Consider the following 26,869-nt stretch of genomic DNA (forward strand, 5'->3'; position numbering starts at 1 on the left):
ACGCTCTGGCTCAGTGTCACGCTGCATTTTTGTTTCTACACCAAGAGTGGCTGTGACTAACCCAATTAGAGCAACAGCACTGAATAATATTCACCCTGACCTTGTTGAATTCAAAAGTGAGTTTAAATGATACCTACTATAAATTTTAAGAACCACACAATTCAGAACAGAAAGTCAGAGATGTTTCTTTAGGGACCAGATGACATGTTACGGTTGGTGATGCTTCACATTTCGAAATGTTCTCAAAGATCACATAGCAAATGAAAATTTTACCACTCTACTGATAAGAACCTTCATAAGCTTGGTCCTTAGGCTTTTGATCCACCTATAGCTAATTGTTTTGCTTGTTGTTTGTTAAAATGGCATATCAGCTTTTTCAAGTATAATTAAAAATGACTTAATATTTCCCTTATACATAAGGGCTTCTTTTACCCAGGAGGAGGTGGAGGTTTGGAATTCAAAATGAATATCCAAGGACACAACACACTGGCTTTCGTCATAGGCCTACCTTTAACATCAAGGACCAGTTGATCACTGAGGTAGGAGCTGATGGTTCCATTTCTGTTCAGTCTCCACTTCTGCCTGAACTGCCCATGTTCGGTCCAGAGGGCGACTTTAGCTCCAGGTGTGTCTCGACCACCGATGACATCGAGACATGTGTCACTGGCCTGAAAGGTCAAGAAATACATTGGCAGTACTACATTGCTAAAATCAGCTGGACTGAGCCTTTTTTCTTTCATGTGAGTGAATCAGACAAGCCCATCTAAAAAGAAAACAAGACCTGAACCTAAATCTAAAATTATAATCTCAGTCAATTTTTTAAGTTGTTATGGCTGAGGGAAGGCGATAGTATGGAAATAAACCTACTGAACTAGAGGTACTTTTTTTTTTTTCCTGTGATCCCTTGAACCTCAAACTGCTGTGGTTGGAAGGAATCATAATTTTCCATGGTACAGATGAGTATCAGAAAATCACATATCATTTTAGAAACCATGTAAGTCTCAGTGTGGTGGTGGTTCAGTCACTAAGTCGTGTTCAACTCTTGCAATCCCATCTGTCTGTAGCCCACTAGGATCCTCTGTCCACGGGATTTCCCAGGCAAGAATACTGGAATGGGTTGCCTTTTCTTCTCCAGGGCATCTTCCTGACCCAGGAATTGAACCTGGGGTGGGAAGATCCCCTGGATCTTGGGCTTTATTCTTAGGCTTTCCTTGTGGCTCAGCTGGTGAAGAATCTACCTGCAATGCGGGAGATCTGGGTTCGATTCCTGGGTTGGGAAGATCCCCTGGAGAAGGGAAAGGTTACCCACTCCAGTATTCTGGCCTGGAAAATTCCATGGACTGTATATGTATAGTCCATGGGGTTGCAAAGAGTTGGACACGACTGAGTGACTTTCACTTTTGCATTGCAGGTGGACTGGATTGAGCCACCAGGGAAGCCTGAGGTATTTGTTTTTAAAAGAACATCCAGATCTGACAACAGATGGTTAAATAAAGATTTGTTGAATTAGGATTAAATGTTGAGTTAGTGTTAGCTTAAATATATAAGGTCGAGCTTGTTTTTCTTATAAAAACATTGGGTGATGTGCTGGATACCCAGACAATAATTACGTTTAAGTGCTTTTCATTTCTGTTGAAGCATGAGAAAAAGGTTGATAATCTACTGGTGATATAATAAAACTGGTGTCTTATTCCCCATACCATCAAACATAATAGAAAGGGTGCAGAAAAACAAAGAAACCTGAATTTTATTTTCTAAACTTCCTCCAAAAGCAGCAGCTTTCTTCTTCCTTCATTATCTGTTTCAAAGATGTGCTTAGTTTCTCAGTCGTGTCCAGCTCTTTTTAACCCCACGCACTGTAGCCTGCCAGGCTCCTCTGTCCATGGGGATTCTGTCCATGGGCAAGAATACTGGAGTGGGTTGCCATGCCCTCCTACACGGGATTCTCCCAACCCAAGGATTGAACCTACATTTCCTGCATTGCAGGCAGATTCCTTCCCAGCTGAGCTACCAGGGAAGCCTGTTTTGAAGATGAGAAAGGTTCAATTCAACGTGTTTGGAATCACAAAGACAGCTAAATTGATCTGGGCCACAGAGCTTAAGAAGCATCTCAGAAAAGCACACCATCCATTTGGGTATGATGATTTTATCACTAGTTTAAAAAAAAACCATTCAGTATATATTAGTCTTTTTACTTTAAAACAGAATTTTTGGCTATAGAAAGTCTAGTTTGGAAGGCCATTTCACTTCAGTGCTTCAGTAATATATGTCAATGCTTTTATAATCATGCAGCAAACTCTTCATAAGAAGTTGCATTAATTGTATCATGCCATTTGATTTGGGAAGATTCTGGTTTCTAAAAGACCAAAGATCAACAAGCAAGCTATACGATCGGTGGGGCTGGTTACCTTGGATTTAAAGAGTCCTCGACAGTAGTGCCAGATCTGCGTATTCTTCCCGCTGTAGGGAGAGATGCACACAGAGGTTGCCCTGCTGTCGGCCACATTTCCCGTGACTGTCAGGTACCCGTCCTGGGCTCGGTTCCTTATTCTGATGTACACTGAGGGCTGTGGCAGGAGGGGCAAAGCCAGTTAGAAAAATATCTTTTGAATCTGGAAATCAGCCCTTTCCAAGGAAAACTTGAAGGAAACATGTGAGAGGAAACAGAATTTAGCTTATTTATTTATATCTGTTTCAAATTTTCCATTAAAAAACCCTTAGACCACTGAGCACATACCTTCACTTGTACAGTCTCTATTGTCTTTTCTGAAATACACTCTTGGGAGGGTGAAAGGTAATAGTTTCATTCATTCACATTCCGCTATGACAAGGGGCAAATGCAGAATTAGGGACTTAATGAGGTTCATGTAGTAACTACTATGTCCTTGTGGGTCTGGGGAAGGCTGGGGAGTAAGAATAAGGGCAAGGTACTACCTCCATGGATGGAATAACAATTGAGCAGGCAAGGTACAATAATAAGACACGCTGGCTTGTGCTATGATTAAGTGCCAAATGACTGCTATGGGAGGTTGTGAAAAGCCCAGGTGGCTGAGGGCCCTCTAGTAATTTTTTTGTTTCTATTTATACTTTGTTGAAATTGACCTTGATATTTCAAGGAAAGAGACCTTGCATATAGGTGGTCACTGTGTAGCTACTCAAAAATTGGGTAACAAAAAATTTGATCTCTTGGGCCTGGAATATATAGAAAGTTTTCAAATAAGATACTAAGTCTAGGACTTGCCTCTAAGGATCACAGTTACTATTTATTGAGACTTAGTCCTAGATGCTATCAGAATTAATGACCAGAACAACCCTTTAAGAGAATACAAGGGACTTCCCTGGTGCTCCAGTGGTTAAGACTCCACAGTTCCACTGCAGGGGGCACAGACTGGGGAACTAAGATCCTGCATGTTGACAGGGTATGGTCAAAAAACCACCACAGGAAAAACAGAAAGAAAGTATAATTATGACCTGCATTCTTACAAATAAGGGTAACACAGATATGGAAAAACCAGGTTTGCCTGTGCCACAACCCTCCCTATTCACCCTGATGCTCTAAGGCCTGTGCAGAGATGCACTCATTACTCTGCAGTACTCTGAGACATGGGGAATAAAAGACCGATTCCAAAGTTGGCAGTGGAATAGGATGATAAAAGAACAAAGCACCTGACTGAAGCACTACAGAAACTATACTCTCAGCCCCAGGACTCAGGCCTCCAGTCTTAATGTAGTAATATAGGACACTCAATATGCCTGTCTTGGATCAGATGTTGGCATCCCACTTAGAACCTTGTCAAATACCAGTAACACATGATCTGTTACTGAATAAAGAAGCACTATTCAAGCTGAGAAAGGTAAGAGCTAGGGAAGTGCAACAAGGCATTATGGTAAGCCCACCGATGAATATTCTATTTTGAAGTTTAAGATGGATCAGTGTGAGGCTAGTTGAAGTTTGGTAAATTGGTGTCATGTTTAGCCTTCCTATGGAAATAAACATTCTGGGCACTTAAATAAGCAAATAAAAGGACAGTTTTTTAAATCTGGTAGTGTAAAGCAGATGAAAAAGATGTCTTACTTGGTAAAGTGTTTTAACTGTTTCAAACCACTATTTCTGTATTCACAGTAAGATATTTAAATTCCTGTAATTTGTAAGTCTGAATCATATAATTCTATAAATCTCCTGCAGTTATTAATTCTGGAGGCTTCACTACATTCTTTACAACAGTTTCCTTACCTTGTACATGTAAGAAAACAGGTCTGACCTTCACAAAGGACAGTTCCACTTATGTTAGGACCAAACATCACAGTTTTTAATCAATTAGCTCAAGTAAGTGTCAGATTTTATTTTTCTGGGCTCCAAAATCACTGCAGATGGTGACTGCAGCCATGAAATTAAAAGATGCTTACTCCTTGGAAGGAAAGTTATGACCAACCTAGATGGCATATTCAAAAGCAGAGATATTACTTTGCCAACAAAGGTCTGTCTAGTCAAGGCTTTGGTTTTTCCAGTGTTCATGTATGGATGTGAGAGTTGGACTGTGAAGAAAGCTGAGCCCCGAAGAATTGATACTTCTGAATTGTGATGTTGGAGAAGACTCTTGCGAGTCCCTTGGACTACAAGGAGATCCAACCAGTCCATCCTAAAGGAGACCAGTCCTGGGTGTTCTTTGGAAGGACTGATGCTGAGGCTGAAACTCCAATGCTTTGGCCACTTCATGTGAAGAGTTGACTCACTGGAAAAGACTCTGATGCTGGGAGGGATTGGGTGCAGGAGGAGAAGGGGACGACAGAGGATGAGATGGCTGGATGGCATCACCGACTCGATGCACATGAGTCTGGGTGAACTCCGGGAGTTGGTGATGGACAGGGAGGCCTGGCGTGTTGCGATTCATGGGGTTGCAAAGAGTCGGACACAAGTGAGCGACTGAACTGAAGGTAATAATCACCCTTATTATGCACTTGTAGTCTGACTTCTCTGTGATTATACATGAAAGCACTGATATGCATTGTAAGTGCCTTGCTGAAGCCCTAATTTCCAACCTCAGAGGATCACATTTTGATGATTCCTGAATTTCTAAATAATATAAGCCAAAGCAGTGCCAACAGGCTTACCAAAAAGAGGAATTATGACCCATAATACATCCATCTATGGCCAAACTACCCTGAATGCACCCGATCTTGTCAGCTAAGCAGGGTCGGGCTTGGTGAGTGAGTGGACGAAAGACTCAGTACTGTTATAGGTAACTAGAATTCCTCTGCTGGTTTTCAAAGCTGTGGCCTAAATAAACAAATGGAAAATATTAAAGTATTATTTTGAATTAAATGTTTAAGGATAATTTCCTAATACACAATTCAAGAAGAGTAACAATGTTATTAAAAAAAACTTCTATGTAGAATCAGAGACTACTGTTCTAGCTATCTTAAATAACAGCCAGGGACATCCTTCCCAGCAAGGGACCCCCTTTCAAAAGTGAGGGAAATATTCTCGGCATCCAACTGGGCTTCCAGAGTTTCTAACAACATGGGATTCAGTGTTACTACTAATATATAAACTAAACTGAAATCCCACTTCTGCCGTGCTTTTCCCCCACGGGTTTTCAGGGCAGTTGCCCATCATCCTGTGTGACAGGACTGAGGAATAAGCAAGATGCAATGCAGGAAGATCTGTACCACACACTGTGCCAGGGAAGTGCACTGATGCTTAGTATCCCTCGGCCGGGCATCTCTGGTTCTCTCCAAGGACATTGGGAATAAAAACCTTTCATAATAAAGGTGTTAGCACAGCAACATGAGCCAGATGTTGTGTCAATCCTCACGGTGATTTAACCCTCATGATGATACTGAGGGGTAAGCAATGGGATCACTAATTCACCAGTGACAAATCTGAGATGCCAAGGAGTGAAGTGACTCAAAGTCACACTGCTTCTGAGTGGCAGAGCTAGGATCTGAACCAACAGAACTACAGTGGTGGGAATGAGCATGGTGTGCACATATGTGCATGCTCGTGTGTAGACACACGTGTGTGTCTATCCATTATCTATTCAAAAAAACATTTCTCTTTTGCATTCTTTTTGATAAACAGCATTCTGACAGGTGGGAGGTGATACCCCATAATGGCTTTTAATTTGTATTTCTCTGATGACTAGTGATGCTGAGCATTTGTTTATGTGCCTGTTGGCCACCTGCATTTCCTTTTTGGAAAAATGTCTCCTCAGTTCTTCTGCCCAAATACTATGGGGGATCCTCTTCCCACTGCAGTGTCCCCAAGCTAGGGTGCCCAGCGCGGGGCTCCGACTCTCACTCCTTTGGACGAACTATTCTCCAATTATTGGGTCACCCACCCAGGAGATGTGATCTGATTATACTGCAAATCTGTTTGTCCTACTCCTAGTGGCTCCTTTTTTCATATCTTTAGTGGTAGAGGATCTTTTCTGGTGGGTCCCTCTTTTTCATCCATGGTTGTTCTGCAGACAGTTGTGACTTAGGTGTGCCTGTGAGAGGAGGTGAGCTCAGGGTCTTTCTAGTCCTCTACCTTGGTCCCTCTCCATTTTGCATTTTATATGACTGCTTTGAGTTGGGCATGTTTTCCCAACGAAAATGTAAGCTCCAGTAAGGCCTAAATCATGTCTACCCTTATATATCTTCTGTAATTATTTTTTGCATAGTAACAGACATTCAACTTATCCATTTATACATTCATTCCTTCACTGAAAAAATAGTCCCTGAGTGCCTACGATGCGCCAGACATTGTGACAGGCGGAAGTGCAGAGTGAGAAGCCCTTCGTGGAGCTTGTAGAGCTAGAAAGTACCCAATCCAACAAACACATCATTACACACCTCAGGCAGCATCTTGTAGAAACAACCAGGTCTTTAAGGGTGTCATTTAGATTCAGAGAGAGAGAGAGAGAGTAACAGAGACTTCCTGGAGGGCCTGACACTTCAGATGAACTTAAAGGAGGACAAGGCAAAGAATGAAGGAAGAAACTTCTAGACAGAGCCTGTAAGTGTGGGAAAAGCACTCTGTGCTGGTGCACAGCACGGAGCCAGCGTGTGAGGGGGAGACAGACAAGGCTGGAGAAGCCAGGGGGAGCCAGATCACACAGGCCATGCTGAAGAGATGAGACTGAACCCAGAGAACAGTGGGAAGTTTCTGCATAAAAGACTGACAAGCAGTAGGTGTGCAATAAATACTACGTTCATTAAATTGCCAGGATCCATCCTGAGTATTATATAAGCGGGGTTGGGGGAGCCAAATGCTTAGGAGGTGAAACTAGTGCACTCTCAGAGTTGATTTTTTTCCATTGTTTGCTACAGAGCTTAGGATACTTATTTTCCCATGAAAAGACAACAAGGTCAATCAGACTTAAGACTCAAAGCTAAAACCCAACACTGACCTTAGGTACAATTTTATGATTTAGTTTTATGATCCCATCTAATGAGATCCTCTTGTAACATAAATGGCAAACTAAATTAAATGGTCCACTGTTCAGATGCTGTGGTTTATGAAATTTCTACTAGGAAACTGAGCTGTATTATTAGATCATACAGTTCTTTTCTCTGTACCTGCTTCACAGGACGGAGGGAACCAATGGTTTTCCATCCACTGAATGCTCTCCAATTTGGGATCTCATTAGGCTCGAGTAGGATTTGTCTTCCTAAGAAATTGGGTCCTTCATAAGCTATCCACCTATATGAGAACAGGAAAGAAAAAAATGGGATGCTTAAAACAAAGCAATCTCTATCAAAAATACCTCTTACTCTACCATATAGGGTTTATTTGTTACAACTTCTAGGTTTGTAGATTGTTATTAAGAGAAAAAATGTTGGGTGTTTTCATGTTTATTTTCATTTACTGATTTTATTTGGGAGTGCCCGGTCTTAGTTGCGGCATGTGGGCTATTTAGTTGTGGCACGCAACTCTCAGTTGCAGCACGTGGGATCCAGTTCGCCAACCATGGATTGAACCTGGATCCCCTGCATTGGGAGTGCAGAGTCCTGGCCACTGGACCACCAGGGGAGTCGCAAATGTGCATTTTAGTGGGAAAACCAAAGAGGATGAGGAGAAAGTGCACTGGACTGTGGCTCAGAAGATCAGCAGGAACCTGGTTGTCTTCCTTTCAAAACAAGGTCCCCTCCAGCTCTAGAATTCTGTGTTATTTGGATAATACCAGGCTTTTCCCCCTAACATTCTAAGATTCAGACATAGACGATAATCCCTCCCTAACTACCCAGTTAAAAAATACTGGCTTCCTCTCCCGCTCTTAGGCTTGCTGTCCCACGTCCTTCAGAGCCTCTCTGCGTGATTCTAGCAACCTCTGCAGACACACCTCCTCCCACAACGTCTCCCACGAGGACTACTTAAAATTGTCCACAGAAATTCCATCTGAACTCTTCAGACTCGCTCCTTTTGCAAATACTTCTCAGGACCCCAAGGGCCTTCCAGCTGGGCAGAGTGTCTAGGGCTTTGCGGAGTATGTCTGGAGCCTGGAGGCCTACGCCACCGCACACAGTCATGCCCATTCCTTTCTGCATTGGCCTCGGCTGCTTCTGCACCATGGTGTTAGGTGACAGAGGCAGGCTGGCCAACAGACTGAAAAGACCACCTGGCCCCTTGCTGTAGAGGTTTGCCAAGCCTGGCTTGAGGTGGTTATCAAGCTGGACATATAGTTATGGAAAATAAGCTGGGACGGCCAAGAGAAACTGCACTTCTCAGCAGGACCCCAGGTCACGGCACACAGTGCTTTCAGAAAGGACGTGTGAAGATGAGGTGGCTTGTTCAGACAAAGCCGCAGCTCTCCACAGCCGAGATCAGGCTTGGCCAAATTATGCATGGACGAGCGAGACAGATGACCTTCCCTCCACGCCTTCCTGCTAACACAGCCTACACCATCAGACTGGTGCACCGTCAGGACGGTATGGCCATGGGGAGGCTGGGCTGCCTCTCCTGGTTTGTAGACTCTTTAGACAGGCAGGGAAGTCTCACTTATAAAACTGAGATAGGTTCTAATAAACTTGTCCTCCTTATATATTAATCTAATGAATTTCACAACTGAAAAGCATTGAAGCTTGCCCCCATTACCACCGCAGATTAAACAGAACAAAACAAAACCTGTCACTGAGGGCAGCTAGTTGTGCATGCAGTGGTATTCTGGGAGCCATTTGTAGCCTAGGAAAACCCTCAGACAGCCTTCACTCTTCTATCCCATATACCGATTCTCTCACAAAGAATCCAGAACCATGTAACTGTTAAACTTCATTTTAAATCAGTTTATAGTCTCGGCTTTCTCTTTCATCATCCCCAGACAATTTAACAAGGAGAGTTGATTGTCACACAGTTTCAAAGTCATAAGACACACAAACGGCATCCTTATGTTAATTACAGAGAGCAATGTGTTCTTTTGGATGACTTTGGTACCAGAACACCACAGGTGCAGGAGGAGGGGCAGGCTCGGCTGACAGGCACGCTCAGAAATGGCCTGAGATGCAGGTTTTCTAGGAAGCGTGAGAGCTTCAACTTCAGGGCCCCTCACTTTCAGGCCACTTACCATTTCTGTCCTGAATAAATATGCAAGTTCATGCCTAATTTATGTACCCGTCGTTTTTCATTTCTTTTCTTGGACTCATCTTCCCAGACTGTAAAAGTGCAGGCCCCATATGACCTGCACCCACCCTGCCCAACATCCCGCATAAGCAGCGACACTGGAAGGCAGGCTGGCTCAGCCAGGACACCGAGCACGAAAGTAAGTGCCCTAGAACAAAACAGCTCTAGCATAAACAAGACATCAAATCAAAACACCGAAAAGCCCTATCAGTTTTAGTCACTTGTCTTAAGCCCGTAATGGTCTCTTACCTAGTCAAGGTCACTGATTCAATTAGGTTCCTTCCAAAAGGAAAGAGGGCTCAAATTGTTACAGTCACCGGGTCCACCCACTCTAGGACTCATGCTCTGAACACACACATGGCAGTCCTCCCAGACCACTGTCTGCTACTGCATACTGGACACAGTCCACAGTCTTCTCTTATTTGAGAGAAACTACGATTATTACACAGAGACAGAAAAGAAGTGAGAGTACCATCACACCAAGTAACAGAGGCAGCGGGGAACAGAAAGCACCTGTGCAATGCTGACCTGCCACCGTGACTGAAGCAGGCCAGGCCCTCGCCCCATACTTACAGTCCACTTTTCACCCACACGGACTGGGTGTAGAAGTGCAGGTCCTTGTTCAGAACAGAGTTCACAGCCTCTTCTAGATGTAACTCTCTCCCCTCACAGTGTTCCAGAGCAAAAAGGCTAAGGGAGGGTTCTTCAAAAACCTAAAAGAGAAAAGAGAAAGCATCACCAGAGGGTGGCTATACCGTGGTGACATCCCAGTCACAGTGCAGGGTGTTCTAGATCCACTGCTTCTCAGATGCATATAGTGGTTTGCTGCACCTGCAGTGATGAGACTAGATTCCATTCATAATGCTTATTCAATTTTTTTGTAAATTAAAATGGAAATTTTAGAAAAGCAGTCAATCTCATAATAAAAATAGAGACCTGTTGCAGTCACATATTAAGGTCTGAATGTGCTATAAAACAGACCATGTTTTTGGTCCTGCCAGTGCTTTTAGCTGGTCACAGAATAAACACAGAATGGAATAGCACCCTCTCTTCCCAGAAGGTCACAGGCTTAATCACTGAGGATATACGACTTCATGGCTCTAGGCTCTTAAAGGTATTCCTAGGAGGGAGGAGAAGGTATTTTTAACTTAACAATAATAACAAAAAACCAGAGTGCACAGCGGTGGGAGTGATTTCGACATAAAAAGTACTTATTCCCCCAACCCCTCTTGTCAGACAAGAACAGAATCAATTTTGCTCTTTTTCATTCATTTGTATATACAAGATAACCATGCTAGGAGACTTTTGTGGGATGAGAAATCAAAACAAGTCAACATCCTTATGTTTGAGGCATTACTAACTAGTATCTACACTAGGAGAACTGCATAGACATCGTAAAGTAGTAATCCAGAGTAGAAAAAGAGACGCCCTATGAAAATACCCAGTGGAAGCCCAAATTCTTTTTAGCAGAAGGCTGTAGGAATCAAGGAGGCTTCACAAACATGGTGGTGTGTGAGTTCAGTCTCAAAAGATGCCAGTGACCTGCAGAGGCCTAAGGAGAGCAGAGGGAAGGTGCTCTGTGCAAAGAAGGGGACAGAAATGCATGAGCTATGTTAGGGACACAGCAAGTAAACCAGTGTAGCCAAAAGCCCGAGTCCGGCAGGAAATGGTGCCAGGTGCATCCACTGTTTGCTAGTGTGTATCGAGCTGCCTGCTTCTCCTTGCCCCTGACAGAGCAGACTCATTTACTGCGCGCTGGGAGTCCTGGAAGGCATTTGGGCAGAGGAGGAGGAATGGGCTGAGCCAACTGTAACCCGGTACATGGGAAGTAATACAATAGGCAGGAACTGGCTGTTCTGACAACAGTAAATGAACAGTCCAGCAACAGACTCTCACTATACCTGCATAAGACCGGAATGACTTACGAAAGTGTTATTCTTGGCAGCCATGTTAGGAATAGCAAAGATGGAGAATGACTTAAAAGTCCATCATGAGGGCATAGGTTATGTCTGGTGCATTCATGAAGGAATTCTATCCAACTGTACGAAAGAGTGAGGCGATCATTACGAAAGATCTCTGAGATATGTTCATTAGCAGCAAATACAAAGTGAAGAGTAATGCAGAAGAGCAGACTTTTTATGCTACAGTTTGTGTACAGAAGGGAAAATAATTTATGTACACCCATGTATAATATGTGCTTTATACACATGAAAATTTTTCTTAAATCAAGTATAAAGCACCTCCATGGCTAATGTGTCAGAAGACTAGGATCTAAGAAGATAAACGGAGGAGTGGGAGAAAAGTTCTTCACTGCAGGCCTTTGGTCCTTTTTGATTTTTGAACTATAGAAATACTTATTCAAAATTTAAATTGGTAATTATCATGCATATGTTTGTATAGAAATGTAGTTTACGTGTATTTTTCTTTAAATGGATTTGGGGAAACTTATCTGGCAACAAATGAGTGAGGAAAATAGAGTGTAAGTATCAGGACACAGAAAAAATCTTCTAGAACAAAGAAAAAGAACCTGACCTAAAAACAGGAGGGGGGTGTGGAAGGTCAGGATTGGTGAAGAAGGGGTGGCCAGAAAAACTACCACAGTGATAAAAGGGCCCAAGTAAGACAAACAGATGAAGGAGAGAGAAAAACATGTGGGAGTGTGGCCGCGGGCATGGTCAACCCTAACGATGAGGGCTGGAACTGCATGGGTCCACTTATACAAGGATTTTTTGCAATAAATATGTACTACACAATCTGAGGTTGGTTGAATCCTTGGATGTGGAAACACAGAGATGGAGGGCCAACAGTAAAGTCATATGCCAACTTTCAACTGTGTGGACAGTCAGCACCCTTAACCCCTATATTGTTCAGGAGTCAACTCCTGGACTTCCCTGGTGGCATAGTGGCTAAGAATCTGCCTGCCAGTGTAGGGGACATGGGTTCAATCCCTGGTCTGGGAAGATTCCACTTGCTGTGGAGTAACCAAGCCCGTTCTCCGCAACTACTGAGTCTGCACTCGAGAATCTGAACTCTGCAATGAGAGGAGCCACCGCAATGAGAATCCTGTGCACCACCACTAGAGAAAGCCCGTGTGCAGCAACGAAGTCCCAGTGCAACCAAAATAAGTAAAATTTTTTTAAAAAGTCAACTGCGATTTGTCATATATGAGAAACTCTGGAGAGCAAACACGCCTAGCAGCTAAGAACTTTTACTGAGAGCCAGAGGGTTTACTGTTGAGACAGAGGCAGGATAGCCCTAGCAGAAGTGCCCAGTGAACACTGTGCCCTTTGATCTGGAGTTCAGAGAGAGGATCGAATGTAGGGACGATCATTTGGGAGCTCCCAGAACCTGAGTAATAACTGGAGTCAGTTACAGGAAAGGGCAGGGAAGCAGAAGGGGAACAGAGCTGCGCTGACACACACAGCCCGAGTGGTGATGCAAGGCGGGCCTGTGGAGGAGGCAGGATAATGAACCTGGAGAGGAGCCCGAAGAGGACGTGTCACACAAGTAAAGGGGAAAGAAAATCAAAAGGAAGTGCTGGCCTTGCTATAGAATTCTTCCCTGATGTGGAGGAAGAGGGTAACCGTGACAAGGCAGCTTGGGTTCAGCAATCGGGGCAGTTGATAACCAATGCCGCGGGAGCTTAGGGAGCCATCCACCAGAGATGACGGGTGGGATCTAGGCTGTCAGGGCGGAGGAATAAGTAGGGGAGACTGGAGATGAGGCATACAGGCTATATTTAGAAAGAGAAGGAGGGAAAGGGGTTGTGGCCTCTGTGAACACCAGGTATGGTGGAAGGCGGCAGCATCAATAGGAAAAATCTGAATAAGGCAAGGCTAGAGGGGTGGGTTCCAGAGGAGGAAGTGAGGTCCAATCCCCAGTTCAGAACCTCAGACTGGAATCACCCTAAGAGGGAAAGGATCACTTTGAAAAGGATGAACTATGCTTCCTCTGAAATATAAGGAAAGATAAAGGATGCTGAGAAATTTCCAGGTTTTTAAAACTGGTAAAGACTGAATGACTAAACACAAGCACAAAGATGTAAATAATTTTTTCTTTGTTATGTGGCAAAGGTTGCCTGAGGATCACGGAGGGTATGGAGCACTGTTCAACAGAGTTTCCTGTAGTGACAGCCGTGCGGCATACCTGCCTCTTCAGTGTGGTAGCTACCAGCCACCTATGGCCACTGAGCATCTGAAATGTGACTCCTGTGACCAAAGGACTGAATTTGTTTTATTTAACTAAAAAACTACATGTGATTACTACTATGGTATTGGACAGTACAGATGTGGGGTTTGAATATGCTGGAAGAGAAGGCAAGCATCACAGTTTGCAGTGAGACAGTAAGCTAAGTGTGAAAAAGCTGCCCGGGAAGCACTGATTTTCCTTCAGTAAACAACATAAACTGGGTCAGGAATGGATATTCATCTCAAGTTCCTGAGTTCCTGAGTGACTGCACACGTGATCAGGCTTCTCCTCTGCTATCTGCAAAATAAAAACTGGAAGCATCTCAACAATTTATAGAAGAAATGTCCTTACAGGAGAGTCCAGAATAGCAGGTTAGAAAAGCAGCCAATAGCAGGCGCTAAGTTAGTCACTAAAACTGGTGACAGAAATCAAATGGACAATCAAAATCCACAGATAAGACCCTGACTTCATTGCTGGACTTTTCCCAACATCTTCACCCTCAAGCTCATAAAAAAGCATTTCCACTTACCTCTTCTTGTTGAGTTACTAATTAGTAAGGAAGGGCAGGCAGGCAAGGAGCTTGGTGGACTCATGGTCCACCACCAGAAACACTCTCCACAAGTAAAGAGTTTGCTGTGGCGAGAGCAACAGACCCTTACATTAGAAGCATCTAATGATGTAACTGTTTTATATTCCACAGGAAAAAATGAAAAGCTTATGTGAGGATATAATTTAAATGTTAAAAGTGATATTTTAAGAAAAAAGGTCCTGCATATTTACATTTGTTGTCTTCCTTTTGGGGAATGTCCATAAAAATGTTTTTAAAGGGCTGTCATTATCATTCAAACTGCATCAAATTCACTCTCCAGTTCAATGGCAATCTAGGAATTCTATACCTAGAAATTTGCCTTACTGTCATTATCATTCAAACTGCATCAAATTCACTCTCCAGTTCAAAGGCAATCTGGAAATTCTATACCTAGAAATTTGCCTTAAGATAACAATGTGATGAAGCCAAGAGCAGACTCACTGGAAAAGACCCTGATGCTGGGAAAGACTGAAAGCAAAAGGAGAAAGGGGGCAACAGAGGAAGAGATGGTTAGATAGCATCACTGACTCTGGACATGAATCTGAGCAAACTCTGGGAGACAGTGAAGGACAGGGGACCCTGGCATGCTGCTGTCCATGAGGTTGCAAAGAGTCAGACACAACTTAGCAACTGAACAACAACAACAAACAATGGAAAATTTGATGGAGGGGATCTCAAAAATTGTTTTAAAAATGATGAAGCAGGAAGATTGGGAAAATTATTGCAGAAAATGACAGAGGAGGGTATTTGTATCAGTTTACTTAACTCAGTAAGGATCCTCTAAGAGACCCAACACAGAAATGGGTGAAGAACACAAACCGACAGCATTAGCCAAGGATGAAACATGACTAACCAACATGGACAAATGTCCCTCTTTTCCATTAACAACAACAGGATGTCATCATGTGGTCCCATTTATCAAACTTTTCCTTTGAGAACATCTATTGTTTCTAAGTTTAAAGTCATGCCCTCTTTAGAGGTCTGATATATATTTACTCTCTCTTTGTGTTGTGTGTTAAGTCGCTTCGGTCGTGTCCGACTCTTTGCGACCCTATGGACTGCAACCCACAAGGCTCCTCTGTCCGTGGAATTCTCCACACAAGAATACTGGAGTGGGTTGCCATTTCCTCCTCCAGTGGATCTTCCCAATCTAGGGATTGAACCCACATCACTTATGTCTCCTGCATTGCCAGGTGGGTTCTTTATCACTAGTGCCACCTGGGAAGCCCAAGTCCAACTTACTCTTTAAACTATTTTTATTTATATTGGTTTTAATTTATACATACACAGTCGATCTTTGAACAATATATGTTTGAATCGTACAGATTCACTTGTATGTGGATTTTTTTTTTTTCAGTAAATATTTTCATTTTACAGTTCTTTACATTAACTCAAGTGTGGGGGAAAGTTTGTGTTCATTAGAGATCACAGTGTATGGAATTGGAAGAAGTGGGTTTGAGTCCTGATTCTACCCAAATTGTTTCATCTTCCTGCCCTTGGAAACATCAAGTCCTTTGTTTTGAGGTAGAAATAGCCAAACACAGATCTTCCACCGCTTAGAGGGGGTAGGGTGGGGGAAGTGGGCATCTCTAACCCCCTGCATTTGTTCAAGGGTCAACTGTACTTAAATTTATAAATGTACTTAAAGGTTAGGGAGAGTAGGAAGGCTATCATTCAGAAGCAGAAAGCACTGAAATAAATAGAAAGAACTATTCAAAAGTCTTATTTTTCTGATACATTTTCCAAACATGAAAATAGGAAGAATATATATATATATATATATACACATATATATATACACACACAACTAATAGTCTTTAAAACTGATGATGACAGAGCAATCTGACCTTTCCAAGGAAACCACCAGAATTTAACTACAATTTGACCTCTACAAATCTCTGGTTTCAGTCCATGCTAACTCAGAAGACAGCCAACCATTTGGGGCCAAACACTCTTCTTAGGTGTCAGCAGGAACAGAACAGGGCATTCCTGCTGGGTCAAGTCTAAGTCATGCAATGAGGATACAGTTTCTAAAATGTGGATAAGAAATGTGGATAAGAAAGAAAAAGAGTATTTAAACTTCATTAAAAAAAAAACTCATCAGTCTATCAACTAAATATTTTAAATGGTAACAGTGATAATTAACAAGTGACAGCATGTGCTGGGCATCATACAGACACACACACACATGAACTACAGATAAATGTTTGTAAATGATGAATGGAGAAGTGTATATATATATATTTTCTAAGTTTTTTTTAACCTAATTTATTTGGCAACAAAATCCGACCTGAATAAGCAGAAGATTATTTATAATATTTATCCAATTTGTGTAGCTATAATTATATTTTGCTACAGAAATAGAAATATGTTTAATTATGGGGTACTGCCCAGAATATTTCTGGGGATACATGTTATCTGTGAACCAATGAATCATATTATTGTCTAAAATGTGAAAAATTCAAAGTCCCAAAATGCATTCATGTTCAGTCAGTCCAGATCAGTTCAGTCGCTTAGTTGTGTCCGACTCTTTGCAGCCCCATGAGTCGCAGCACACCAGGCCTCCCAGTCCATCACCAACTCCCGGAGTTCACTCAGACTCACGTCCATCGAGTCAGTGATGCCATCCAGCCATCTCATCCTCTGTCGTCCCCTTCTCCTCCTGCCCCCAATCCCTCCCAGCATCAGAGTCTTTTCCAATGAGTCAATTCTTCGCATGAGGTGGCCAAAGTATTGGAGTTTCAGCTTTAGCATCAGTCCTTCCAAGGAACACCCAGGACTGATCTCCTTTAGAATGGACTGGTTGGATCTCCTTGCATTCATGTTAGGAACTGCAAAACCATATTCACTCCTTTAATTCATGCAACTTTCCTTTGACATGGGTACGATTATTATCCGTGCTTTGCAGATGAAGAATTAAGGCACAGGTCACACACAAGAAGTAAAAGAACTAGAAACTAGACAGAATGGCTTCAGAGGCTGTGTTCTTAACCCCTTCACTACAGTTCTAAAATGTTCTAAGTAATTTCATCAGGTAGATTATTTTTGATTGGCAGGTGTGATACTATCTGATGTCATCTTGCTCAGCTGGGCAATGTCTATGACCCCCATTCTTACCTATCACAGCAATTTAACAGGTGTGTCCACCACTTGGGACTTCCCTGATGGTCCAGTGGTTAAGAATCTACCTAACAAGCCAGGGGATGCAGGTTCAATCCCTGGTCAGGGAACTAAGATCCCATATTCCGGGGAGCAACTAAGCCTGCACACCCCATCTATTGAGCCTTTGGGCTCCGGAGCTCATGCGCCACCACTAGGGAGCCTGTGTACCACAACTACTGAAGCCTGTGAGCTCTGGAACTGACGCACCTTGACCACTGAGCCCACGTCACAGCTAGAGTCCATGTGCCACAACGAAAGATCCTGCATGATGCAAGGAAGAGCTCATGTGCCATGACTCATGGTAGCCAAACACATACATAAATAGTAAATAAATAAATGTGAAGCTTGGAGACCCTGTGTACAAGTACTCTGCTGGAAGGATTAACTTACATTGGCACAACTTCTATATATACTGGATAAGATGTTTAAATCTAACTACTAAGCTTCAGTATTTTTCAAAACTATACAGACTTGAATATGAGGTCAAACAAACAATGGGGATGAAATAATTTCCCAGTTTTCAAGATGGTAAAGAGAACATATGTACTTTATATATTTTTTCATTCACTTTTTATCCATATAGAAAGTATTTGAGGTAGAATGAAGTCTGTCAAATGGTCTTTTCCTAACTTTAAAGACAAAGCAAATGTTAAATTGTATTGGTTAGCTCAGTGTCAATATGGAGCCAAGGCTGGAATCTTTCACTCCAGAGAGTATATAAACTGTAACTTGAAAGCACATAATTAAAAGATTTTTTTGAAATGAGCATATGTGGGGGTTAGAAGTTTGGTCTGTGTAATTACACAGACTATCTCTATAGAGCCTGTGTAAGACTATGGAGGGTGGGCACAGGTAGGAGAAGGGGCAAATAGAGAGAGAGAGAGAGAGAGAGAGAGAGATCTCTGACAAAAACATAACAAAAGGGAATGTCCTGTTCAAAGATCACATTTACTGGACAAAGGGGTCATCCCGGGAGTGAGAACGTGGAACTATTTTGTTCACCATTCCCATTTTTTATTAGAGGCTGGTACATGGCAGCTACTCAAAAAATATCTTGTGAAAAAGTCTGACTTAGTGTCTTAAAGACTAAATAAAGGTGCCTTATTCCAATTAAAAAAAAAAAAGAAAAGAAAATTACTTGGACATGTTAATACAAAAAACAAAGCACCTGATAAAATCTTGTCTTATTTCTTATTGTTTAGAAAGAAGAAGACATTATTCAATTTAGCAAACATTTCTGAACTCCTGTTGCATGCCAGATAATTTGCCAAGTGCCTGAGATACTTCAGTAAGTTCAGTCTCTGAGCTGGAAGGAAGCTCTTGAGCTCTGATCTCCAGCAGGAAGTGTCCAGAACTTCCTTTCATGGGCTACAAAGCCCTTCACATTCTCATCTCCAGAGGTCTCTGCAGCCTTGTCTGCCAGAATCACAGTTAGCATCATCTCTACTGCGTTTTGGCATCTCACATCCTTATCTGCCTTAACCAGATCTTCACTCTTACAGGTATCTTTAATTGCCAAGTCCAGTGGAATTCTTCTGTCCCATCACCTGTCTCTCCCTATCGATTATCTTCCCCTCTCTGACATTTCCACCTTTCACTTTATCCTGGCTCTTTTCCTTTGGACAATAAACAGGCTTACTTATTTACATACCAACCCCTGCCTCCCAAAAAAAAAAAAAAAAAAAAAAACAACCCATACAGACTTGTACACTGGCACTGTAGAGTTGAGTTTCAAATCACTGCTTGTATGGGAAAGGTGTTGATATTACCTCAGGATTATGCTAACTGGATAGACTCTAAATGTAACATGTTATTTTATTTTAAAAATACCTACCCGACAACATCACTTCACCCTGATCTTTGCCAAATGAACCATGCCTGAAACACTAAGAACACCTGGACTGAACTCAAGGACAGGAAGCATAATACACTGTGCTGTGTGCAGTGTGCATGGCACGTGTGTGCGTACCATGTGCACCTCAGATGCCGTTCCAGTCCAGAGAAATGCCCAACAGTGTGCTGGCAAAAGGGCATTTGCATCATCTGCAGTGGTGCAAATTTAATAGACGCTCCTAAGTCTCTAATTAGACTCTAATACAAAATCTTCTAAGTTTGGTCTATATAAAACAAAATCGTATAAATACCTCAGTCTATCAAATTTTGGTGTTGCACAACAAATATTAATTCTCGTCTATGAGCTATTATAGTACTATTGAGTGCTTTCATGTGCTAAAGCCTTCACATGCACTAGCTCCTTTAATCCTCATTTTATTAGACAAGAAATCTGAGGCTCAGGGTGGTCAGAAACATGCCCAGGGTCACTCAGCTAACAAGAAATGGTCTGTCAGACTCCCAAACCAAACTCTTCTCCAGTGGACCATAATCCACCTTATCAAAGCCTCTTTCATTTGGCTTAGAAAATCAGTTTCATCACAAATCTACCTTGCTAACTGGTCTTCTTCCTTAAAAAAAAAAAAAAATACTACATTTCAAAAAGAATAAATACTATTTAGATGACCATGTATCTAGTACCCAGAAATAATACCTTTTATTATATTTATATCAAACTGCATAAACAAGAAAAACATAACATGCAGAGCTGAATTTTAATCTCCCTGCTCCCTAGAGGTAACCACTGTGCTGAAGTTGTCAATCTTTCTAGCACTTATACATCCTTTGTTTTTAAACTTTATGTAAATGGATCTTACTGTAATATCCATAGTAACACATGAACCTCACCTACTATACTGTATTTCCTTAAATGCTTCTGCCTTAGTTTGTTTCATCCATCAATGCTGCAACAAACATCCTTATTTTCCCCTCATCCCACTTGATTCTTCTCCCAGTAGTTTTATGTAAATAATACCACTTTTCTGCCACTGACTAAACTCTGCTGCTGTCAGATCTTCCAATATTTGTATCTGAAGTAAGGTAATAAATGCTACCTAATTACTGTTTTAATTTGCATTTACTTGCTCACTAGTGAATATGCTTTTTACATCCTAAGCCATGTTTCTCATATCTATGAACTGCCTACTCATATTCTGTGCTGATTTTTTAAATAAGGTTTCCTTTTTTCCCCCAAGTATTTTGAAAGAGTCCTTTTTATATCCTATACATTAAACCTTTGGAGCTTATAATATATTCTCCTAGTCTGTGGCTTGCTGTGGTAGTCTTAAGAATTGTCCTCCCGTGCCATGCTAAGTCACTTCAGTCATATCTGACTGTGCGACCCTATGGACTGTAGCTTGCCAGGCTCCTCTGTCCCTGGGATTCTCCAGGCAAGAATACTGGAGCGGATTACTATTCCCTTATCCAGGGGATCTTCCTGACCCAGGGATAGAACCAGCATGTCTTACATCTAACCTGCATTGGCAGGTGGGTTCTTTACCGTCAGTGCCACCTGGGAAGCCCAAATTGTCCCCCCATCTCCATGCAAAAAAATGTCTACACCCTAATCCCTGGGACCAGTGAATATGTTATCTGATGCAGCAAAAAGGGACTTAGCAGGTGTGATGAGTTAAGAATCTAGAGGTGGGGATATGTGTCTGGATTATCCATACAGGCTTAATATAATCACATGGGTCCTTAGAAGAAGAAGGCAGGTGGGTCAGAGACAGGATAGACAGCAGAGGGTGAAGTAATGCACTCTGAAGATGAAAGAGGGCCAAGGAATGCTGGGGACCTCTAGAAGCTGGAAAAGGTAACGAAACAGTATCTACCTTAGTGTCTCCAGAAGGAATGCAATCATACTGACCCCTAATTTTACCCCCAAAAGGCCCATTTTAGATTTCTGATCTCCAAAACTGTTAGATCATTTCTGCTGCTTTAAACCACCAAGTCTGTGGGAACTTGTTACAGCAGCAACAGGAAACTGATACACTCGCCTTTTACCCCTCCTATTATTGACTTGTACGTTTTGCATTTAAATCTATCTTGCTCCAATGTCATCAGCATAGTCTCCTATATTTTCTAATTTTTTTTTCTTCCAATGTTATTGAGCTGTAATTGACACATAGCACTGTATTGCTTCCCTAGTGGCTCAGACTGTAAAGAATCCACCTGCAATGTGGTAGACCTGGGTTTGTTCCCTGGGGTGGGAAGATCCCTGGAGGACGGGATGGCAACCAATCCACTCCAGTATTCTGGCCTGGAGAATCCCAATGGACAGAGGAGCCTGGCAGGCTACAGTCCATAGGGTTGCAGAGTTGGACATGACTAAGCACAGCACAGCACTGTATAGTTTTAAGGTGTATGACAAAATGATTTGACCTACATACACTGTGAAACGATTACCACAGTAAGTTTAGTGAATACTCATCATCTCATATAGATACAAAACAGGAAAAATAAGTCTTCCTCATGATGAGAACTGTTAGGATTTACTTCCTTAACAACTTTCATGTATAACATAGAGCACTGTTTATTATATTTATCATATTATGCATTACATTGTTTGGAGAAGGCAATGGCACCCCACTCCAGTACTCTTGCCTGGAAAATCCCATGGATGGAGGAGCCTAGTGGGCTACAGTCCATGGGGTCCCAAAGAGTCAGACATGACTGAGCGACTTCACTTTTACTTTTCACTTTCATACATTGGAGAAGGAAATGGCAACCCATTCCAGTGTTCTTGCCTGAAGAATCCCAGGGATGGCAGAGCATGGTGGGCTGCCGTCTATGGGGTCGCACAGAGTCGGACACAACTGACGCGACTTAGCAGCAGCAGCAGCAGCATTACATTGTTAGTATTTATCTATCTTAGAACTAGAAGCTTGTATCTTTTGGCTCAGTTCAGTTCAGCTCAGTCACTCAGTCATGTCCAACTCTTTGCGACCCCATGGACCACAGCACAGGCCTCCCTGTCCATCACCAACTCCCGGAGTTTACCCAAACTCATGTCCATTGAGTCGGTGATGCCATCCAACCATCTCATCCTCTGTCATCCCCTTCTCCTCCTGCCCTCAATCCCTCCCAGCATCAGGGTCTTTTCACACGAGTCAGCTCTTCAGATCAGGTGGCCAAGGTATTGGAGTTTCAGCTTCAGTATCAGTCCTTCCAGTAAACACCCAGGACTGATCTCCTTTAGGATGGACTGGTTGGATCTCCTTGCAGTCCAAGGGACTCTCAAGAGTCTTCTCCAACACCACAGTTCAGAAGCATCAGTTCTTCAGCACTCAGCTTTCTTTATAGTCCAACTCTCACATCCATACATGACCACTGCAAAAACCATCAGATCAGATCAGACCAGTCGCTCAGTTGTGTCCGACTCTTTTTGACCCCATGAATTGCAGCACGCCAGGCCTCCCTGTCCATCACCAACTCCCGGAGTTCACTCAGACTCACGTCCATCGAGTCAGTGATGCCATCCAGCCATCTCATCCTCTGTCATCCCCTTCTCCTCCTTCCCCCAATCCCTCCCAGCATCAGAGTCTTTTCCAATGAGTCAGCCCTTCATATGAGGTGGCCAAAGTACTGGAGTTTCAGCTTTAGCATCATTCCTTCCAAAGAAATCCCAGGGCTGATCTCCTTCAGAATGGACTGCTCTTGAGTTCTTCTTCACTTTCTGTCATAAGGGTAGTGTCATCTGCATATCTGAGGTTATTGATATTCTTCCCGGCAATCTTGATTCCAGCTTGTGCCTCTTCCCTCCATCCAATTACTCCTCCCCTTTCCTCTGGTAGGGGCTTCTGAAGTGGCTTAGTAGCAAAGAATCCTCCTGCCAATGCAGGGGACACAGGAGACTTGGGTTCAATCCCTGGATCAGGAAGATCCCTAGAGGAGGAAATGGCAACCCACTCCAGTATTCTTGCCTGGAAAATCCCATGGACAGAGAAGCCTGGCAGGCTACAGTCCATAGAGTCACGAAGAGTTGGACATGACTGAGCAACTGAGCGCACACATACACAATCCTCTGGTAACCACAAGTCTGATCTCTTTTTCTATGAGCTTGTTTGTTTTTGAAGTATAACTGATCTACAACACTGTGTTAGTTCCTGGTGCACAATATAGTGATTCAATATTTCTATACATTTCAAAACTATCACCATACGGTCAAGTTGTCAACTGTCACCATATAAAGAAGCTACCTGATTGCTGACTATATTCCCTGCATTGTACATTTCATTCAGGTTTGTTTTCACATTTAGGTTGCCATTAATCCACCTGGAACTTATTTTTGGTGTTTGGAATAGAGCAAGATTCAAACTGTATTTTTTTCCATATAAAGGGCCAACTGTCTTTCATAATAGCCCCATTGAAATGCTATTCCTGTCACCTACCAAATTCCATTATTCATGCAAGTCAGTTTCTATGCTTTCCTATTTCACTCTTTAATTGGCCTCTCCTTGCACCTATATTATCTTAACTATTACTGATGAATAATGCAATATATATATATTTGGTAGGACAAATAAATGATCCTGCCTATTGTTCTTAAAATTAATCTTGGCTATTTTGAACCCCTATCTTTTCCAGATTAATTTTAGAATGAGTCCATCATGTTTTACCTTCACCCTCCTCCTCGCAAAAGACCAAAGATTCTGTAAGCATTTTGCCCCAAATTTTACAAATTTGGGGAAGACCAAAATATTTACAATATTGAGTATTTTCATCTAAAAAATCTCTCTCCATCTTTTATGTCCTTCAAGAAAGTTTTTACCATTTTCCTCATAAAGGATGTACTGGCATTATGTTAGATTTATTCCCAAGTATCCTATATTTTAATTGCTATTAATCTTGTATCCAGCTACTTTTAAAGAATTCATATTAATCCTAATAGCTTATCTGTGGAAAGTCTTGACAATTTTGTTTCTTCCTTTATATCTTTTTTGGTTTTAATCTTATTAAAGTGTCTAAGATTGCAAAATGATATTGAATCAAAGTGGTGATAGTAGAGGCCATTGTCTTCCTCCTAAATTTAAAAGGAAACGCTTCTGGCATCTCACTTGGAAGTGTGATGTTTACTGTCGGCTTCTGTTGGCCTTCATTTTCAAAATGCACACAGTTGTTACTGCTATTAACTATACATGAGTTCATCTGAAAATTTTATAGTAACCAGACTCTTTCACACTTGACAAAGTCATTGCTTCCTTTAATCTGTGGCTGGATTTACAGTCTTCTTCTATTTATAGCTGTACCCCTTATTCATTACTCTCACACAGAATGAATTACTGCCTCGCCAATTCTTATTCTACCTTTTAAGATCATTTATGTCATCACAGTCATAAATTTCATTTAAACTTTTTCTACAACCTAATGTTGCAATGTTTCTTTTGCTTTGCCTGCTTATAGCTGCCAGGATTGGATTATACTTCAAAGGAGGCCAACTTCCATGCCAGGCCACCATGGAGACACTGAAGAAGTAGTAATGAGAAGACTGCTGCTCCCATGGAAACAAAACAAGAGCAGGTTACCTCACACACTGCTAGACCAATAATTAAAACAGTTTACTTAAGTTCCCCATCCACCTCTTAGCTCCTCATCAACTGTTTTGGGGACTGTTACATGGCATTGTTTTTGCTATTGTGTATCCTCAGTCATGTCTGACTCTTTGTGACCCCATGGATGGTAGCCTGCCAGGCTCCCCTATCCATGGAATTTTCCAGGCAAGAATACTGGAATGGGTTGCCATTTCCTACTCCAGGGCATCTTCCCAACCCATTTTTATGGCATAACCTTATTGAAAACTAACCTACCATCTTATTCCCTCAGACCATGTGAATCCTAAGGCTGGACACAATGTTTTTCATGTCCAATTAGAAATATGCCCTGGATATTTATTCTGTTGAACTGGAGGCTGTCAAAGATTTAAAAAATACCTGTTCTAACAGTTTCTTTACAGGTGAGTTAACTGAGGTCAAAATAAGTGATCTGTACAAGGTCACACTAGTGAAAAGCAGAACTCTATGCTTGCCACTTCTTTCACTGTAAAAAGTGACTGAAAATTATGCATTCATGGGCCTCTAGAAGGTAACATATGTCTGCACAGATATAATTCAGCCTGGAGCAAACTGTCATTTGCAAGACACACTGATCTTATATGAAGTATTAAGATTCTTCAATATCATACTATTATGACACTTGAGCACTAAGTCACAGCATGTCTGGGAATGCCAACTACAAGCAACACCCTCATAAAACTCTGCAGTTTTAACTAATAAAAGCAAAATCAAAACATGAGCTCATATATATGTATTGGACTGCAAGGAGATCAAATCAGTCAATCCTAAAGTCAACTCAACTGGATATAACATTTCCCCAAATGAATCCAGAATTACACTGACTGTGGCATAGGCAGCAATATTAACCAATCTATACGAAAAGGCATATCAATACCTAAGTAGGAACATAGAGGGGGGAGAGGGGCTGTGAAAGTAATCAGAAAAGCAGGATAGATAAAGTGCATCTAAAATTTTCCAAAGGAAGGATACACAGCGTCTCGAGAATGCTAACAACTAGGAGAGGAGCCTCTTCTGTGGGTCATGTTAGCTAGCTCAGGTAAACTACTCTTAAAGACATTTACCTCATTTTACCCGAATCTTAAATCTTCTGATGACTAATTCCATTTCCTGGGTTCTTCCAAAAAAGCAGAAAATGCTCAGGACAGAATTCCCAAGTATTTCAGTCATTATAATCTACCTAAAGCTATGACCAACCTAGACAGCATATTAAAAAGCAGAGACATTGCTTTGCCGACAAAGGTCCATCGAGTCAAAGCTATGGTTTTTCCAGTAGTCTATGGATGTGAGAGTTGGACTATAAAGAAAGCTGAGTGCCAAAGAATTAATGGTTTTGAACTGTGGTGCTGGAGAAGATTCTTGAGAGTCCCTTCGACAGCAAGGAGATCAAATCAGTCAATCCAAAAGGAAATCAGTCCTGAATATGCATTGGAAGGACTGATGCTGAAGCTGAAGGTCTAGTACTTTAGCCACCTGATGCAAAGAGCCAACTCATTAGAAAAGACCCTAATGCTAGGAAAGACTGAAGGCAGGAGGAGATGGGGACAACAGAGGACAAGATGGTTGGATCGCATCACTGACTCAATGGACATGAGTTTGAGCAAGCTCTGGGGGATGGTGAAAGACAGGGAAGACTGACGTGCTGCAGTCCATGGGGTCGCAAAGAGTTGGACACGAATAAATGACTGAACAACAACTACAAATCACCAGGTTGGCCTTCTGGTTTACCTGTCAGTCTCCTAGGTCTGATCAACTTAGGGTTTCAGGGCTACCAGGGTGAAGCATGGTTGACATCACCAAGGAAATGTTACCTGTTGAGGCTGACTCCTGGTCAATTTGCAGGTCTTTACTGGAATGCCCAACCTCATA

At 42.1% G+C, this 26,869-nt stretch overlaps 2 protein-coding genes and 1 long non-coding RNA gene across 23 annotated transcripts in view; 2 read left to right on the forward strand and 1 right to left on the reverse strand.

Annotated features, from left to right (window-relative positions):
* The window catches only part of RIOX2 (ribosomal oxygenase 2), a 36,595-nt gene extending 35,078 nt beyond the window's left edge, over positions 1-1,517 (forward strand). For 6 of the 17 annotated variants that reach the window (XM_086410928.1, XM_086410985.1, XM_086410968.1 and 3 more), the window contains exon 11: positions 421-1,517. In XM_086410928.1, coding sequence (XP_086267054.1) covers positions 421-531 — 111 coding nt within the window. In that variant the 3' untranslated portion in view covers positions 532-1,517. The remainder of the gene's footprint in view (positions 1-420) is intronic. The other 11 variants (XM_086411046.1, XM_086411055.1, XM_086411134.1 and 8 more) reach the window with 4 other exon arrangements.
* Positions 1-26,869, reverse strand: part of CRYBG3 (crystallin beta-gamma domain containing 3) — a 126,163-nt gene that overhangs the window by 1,951 nt on the left and 97,343 nt on the right. For 3 of the 4 annotated variants that reach the window (XR_015167246.1, XM_086410895.1, XM_086410912.1), the window contains 4 exons: positions 10,175-10,314; positions 7,564-7,687; positions 2,409-2,567; positions 509-668 (listed from right to left, as the gene is read on the reverse strand). Coding sequence is in view for 3 of the 4 variants with exons in the window: in XM_086410895.1 (XP_086267021.1) it covers positions 509-668; positions 2,409-2,567; positions 7,564-7,687; positions 10,175-10,314 (583 nt within the window). In the remaining variant the exon portion in view is untranslated. Of the gene's footprint in view, positions 1-508; positions 669-941; positions 2,021-2,408; positions 2,568-7,563; positions 7,688-10,174; positions 10,315-26,869 lie in introns of those variants that run through there. The other variant, XM_086410902.1, reaches the window with a different exon arrangement.
* Positions 1,987-25,400, forward strand: LOC147380149 (uncharacterized). 2 transcript variants are annotated; one of them, XR_015167311.1, is made up of 2 exons: positions 1,987-2,135; positions 24,834-25,400. It is a non-coding gene; the product is annotated as an uncharacterized LOC147380149 (long non-coding RNA). The 2 variants fall into 2 exon arrangements; XR_015167310.1 differs by lacking the exon at positions 24,834-25,400 and adding an exon at positions 4,510-5,323.

This window comes from Bos grunniens, chromosome 1 (assembly GCF_055505025.1).
Source record: "Bos grunniens cultivar Pamir isolate PY7600 chromosome 1, Bosgru_T2T1.0, whole genome shotgun sequence".
Classification (NCBI taxonomy): domain Eukaryota; kingdom Metazoa; phylum Chordata; class Mammalia; order Artiodactyla; family Bovidae; genus Bos; species Bos grunniens.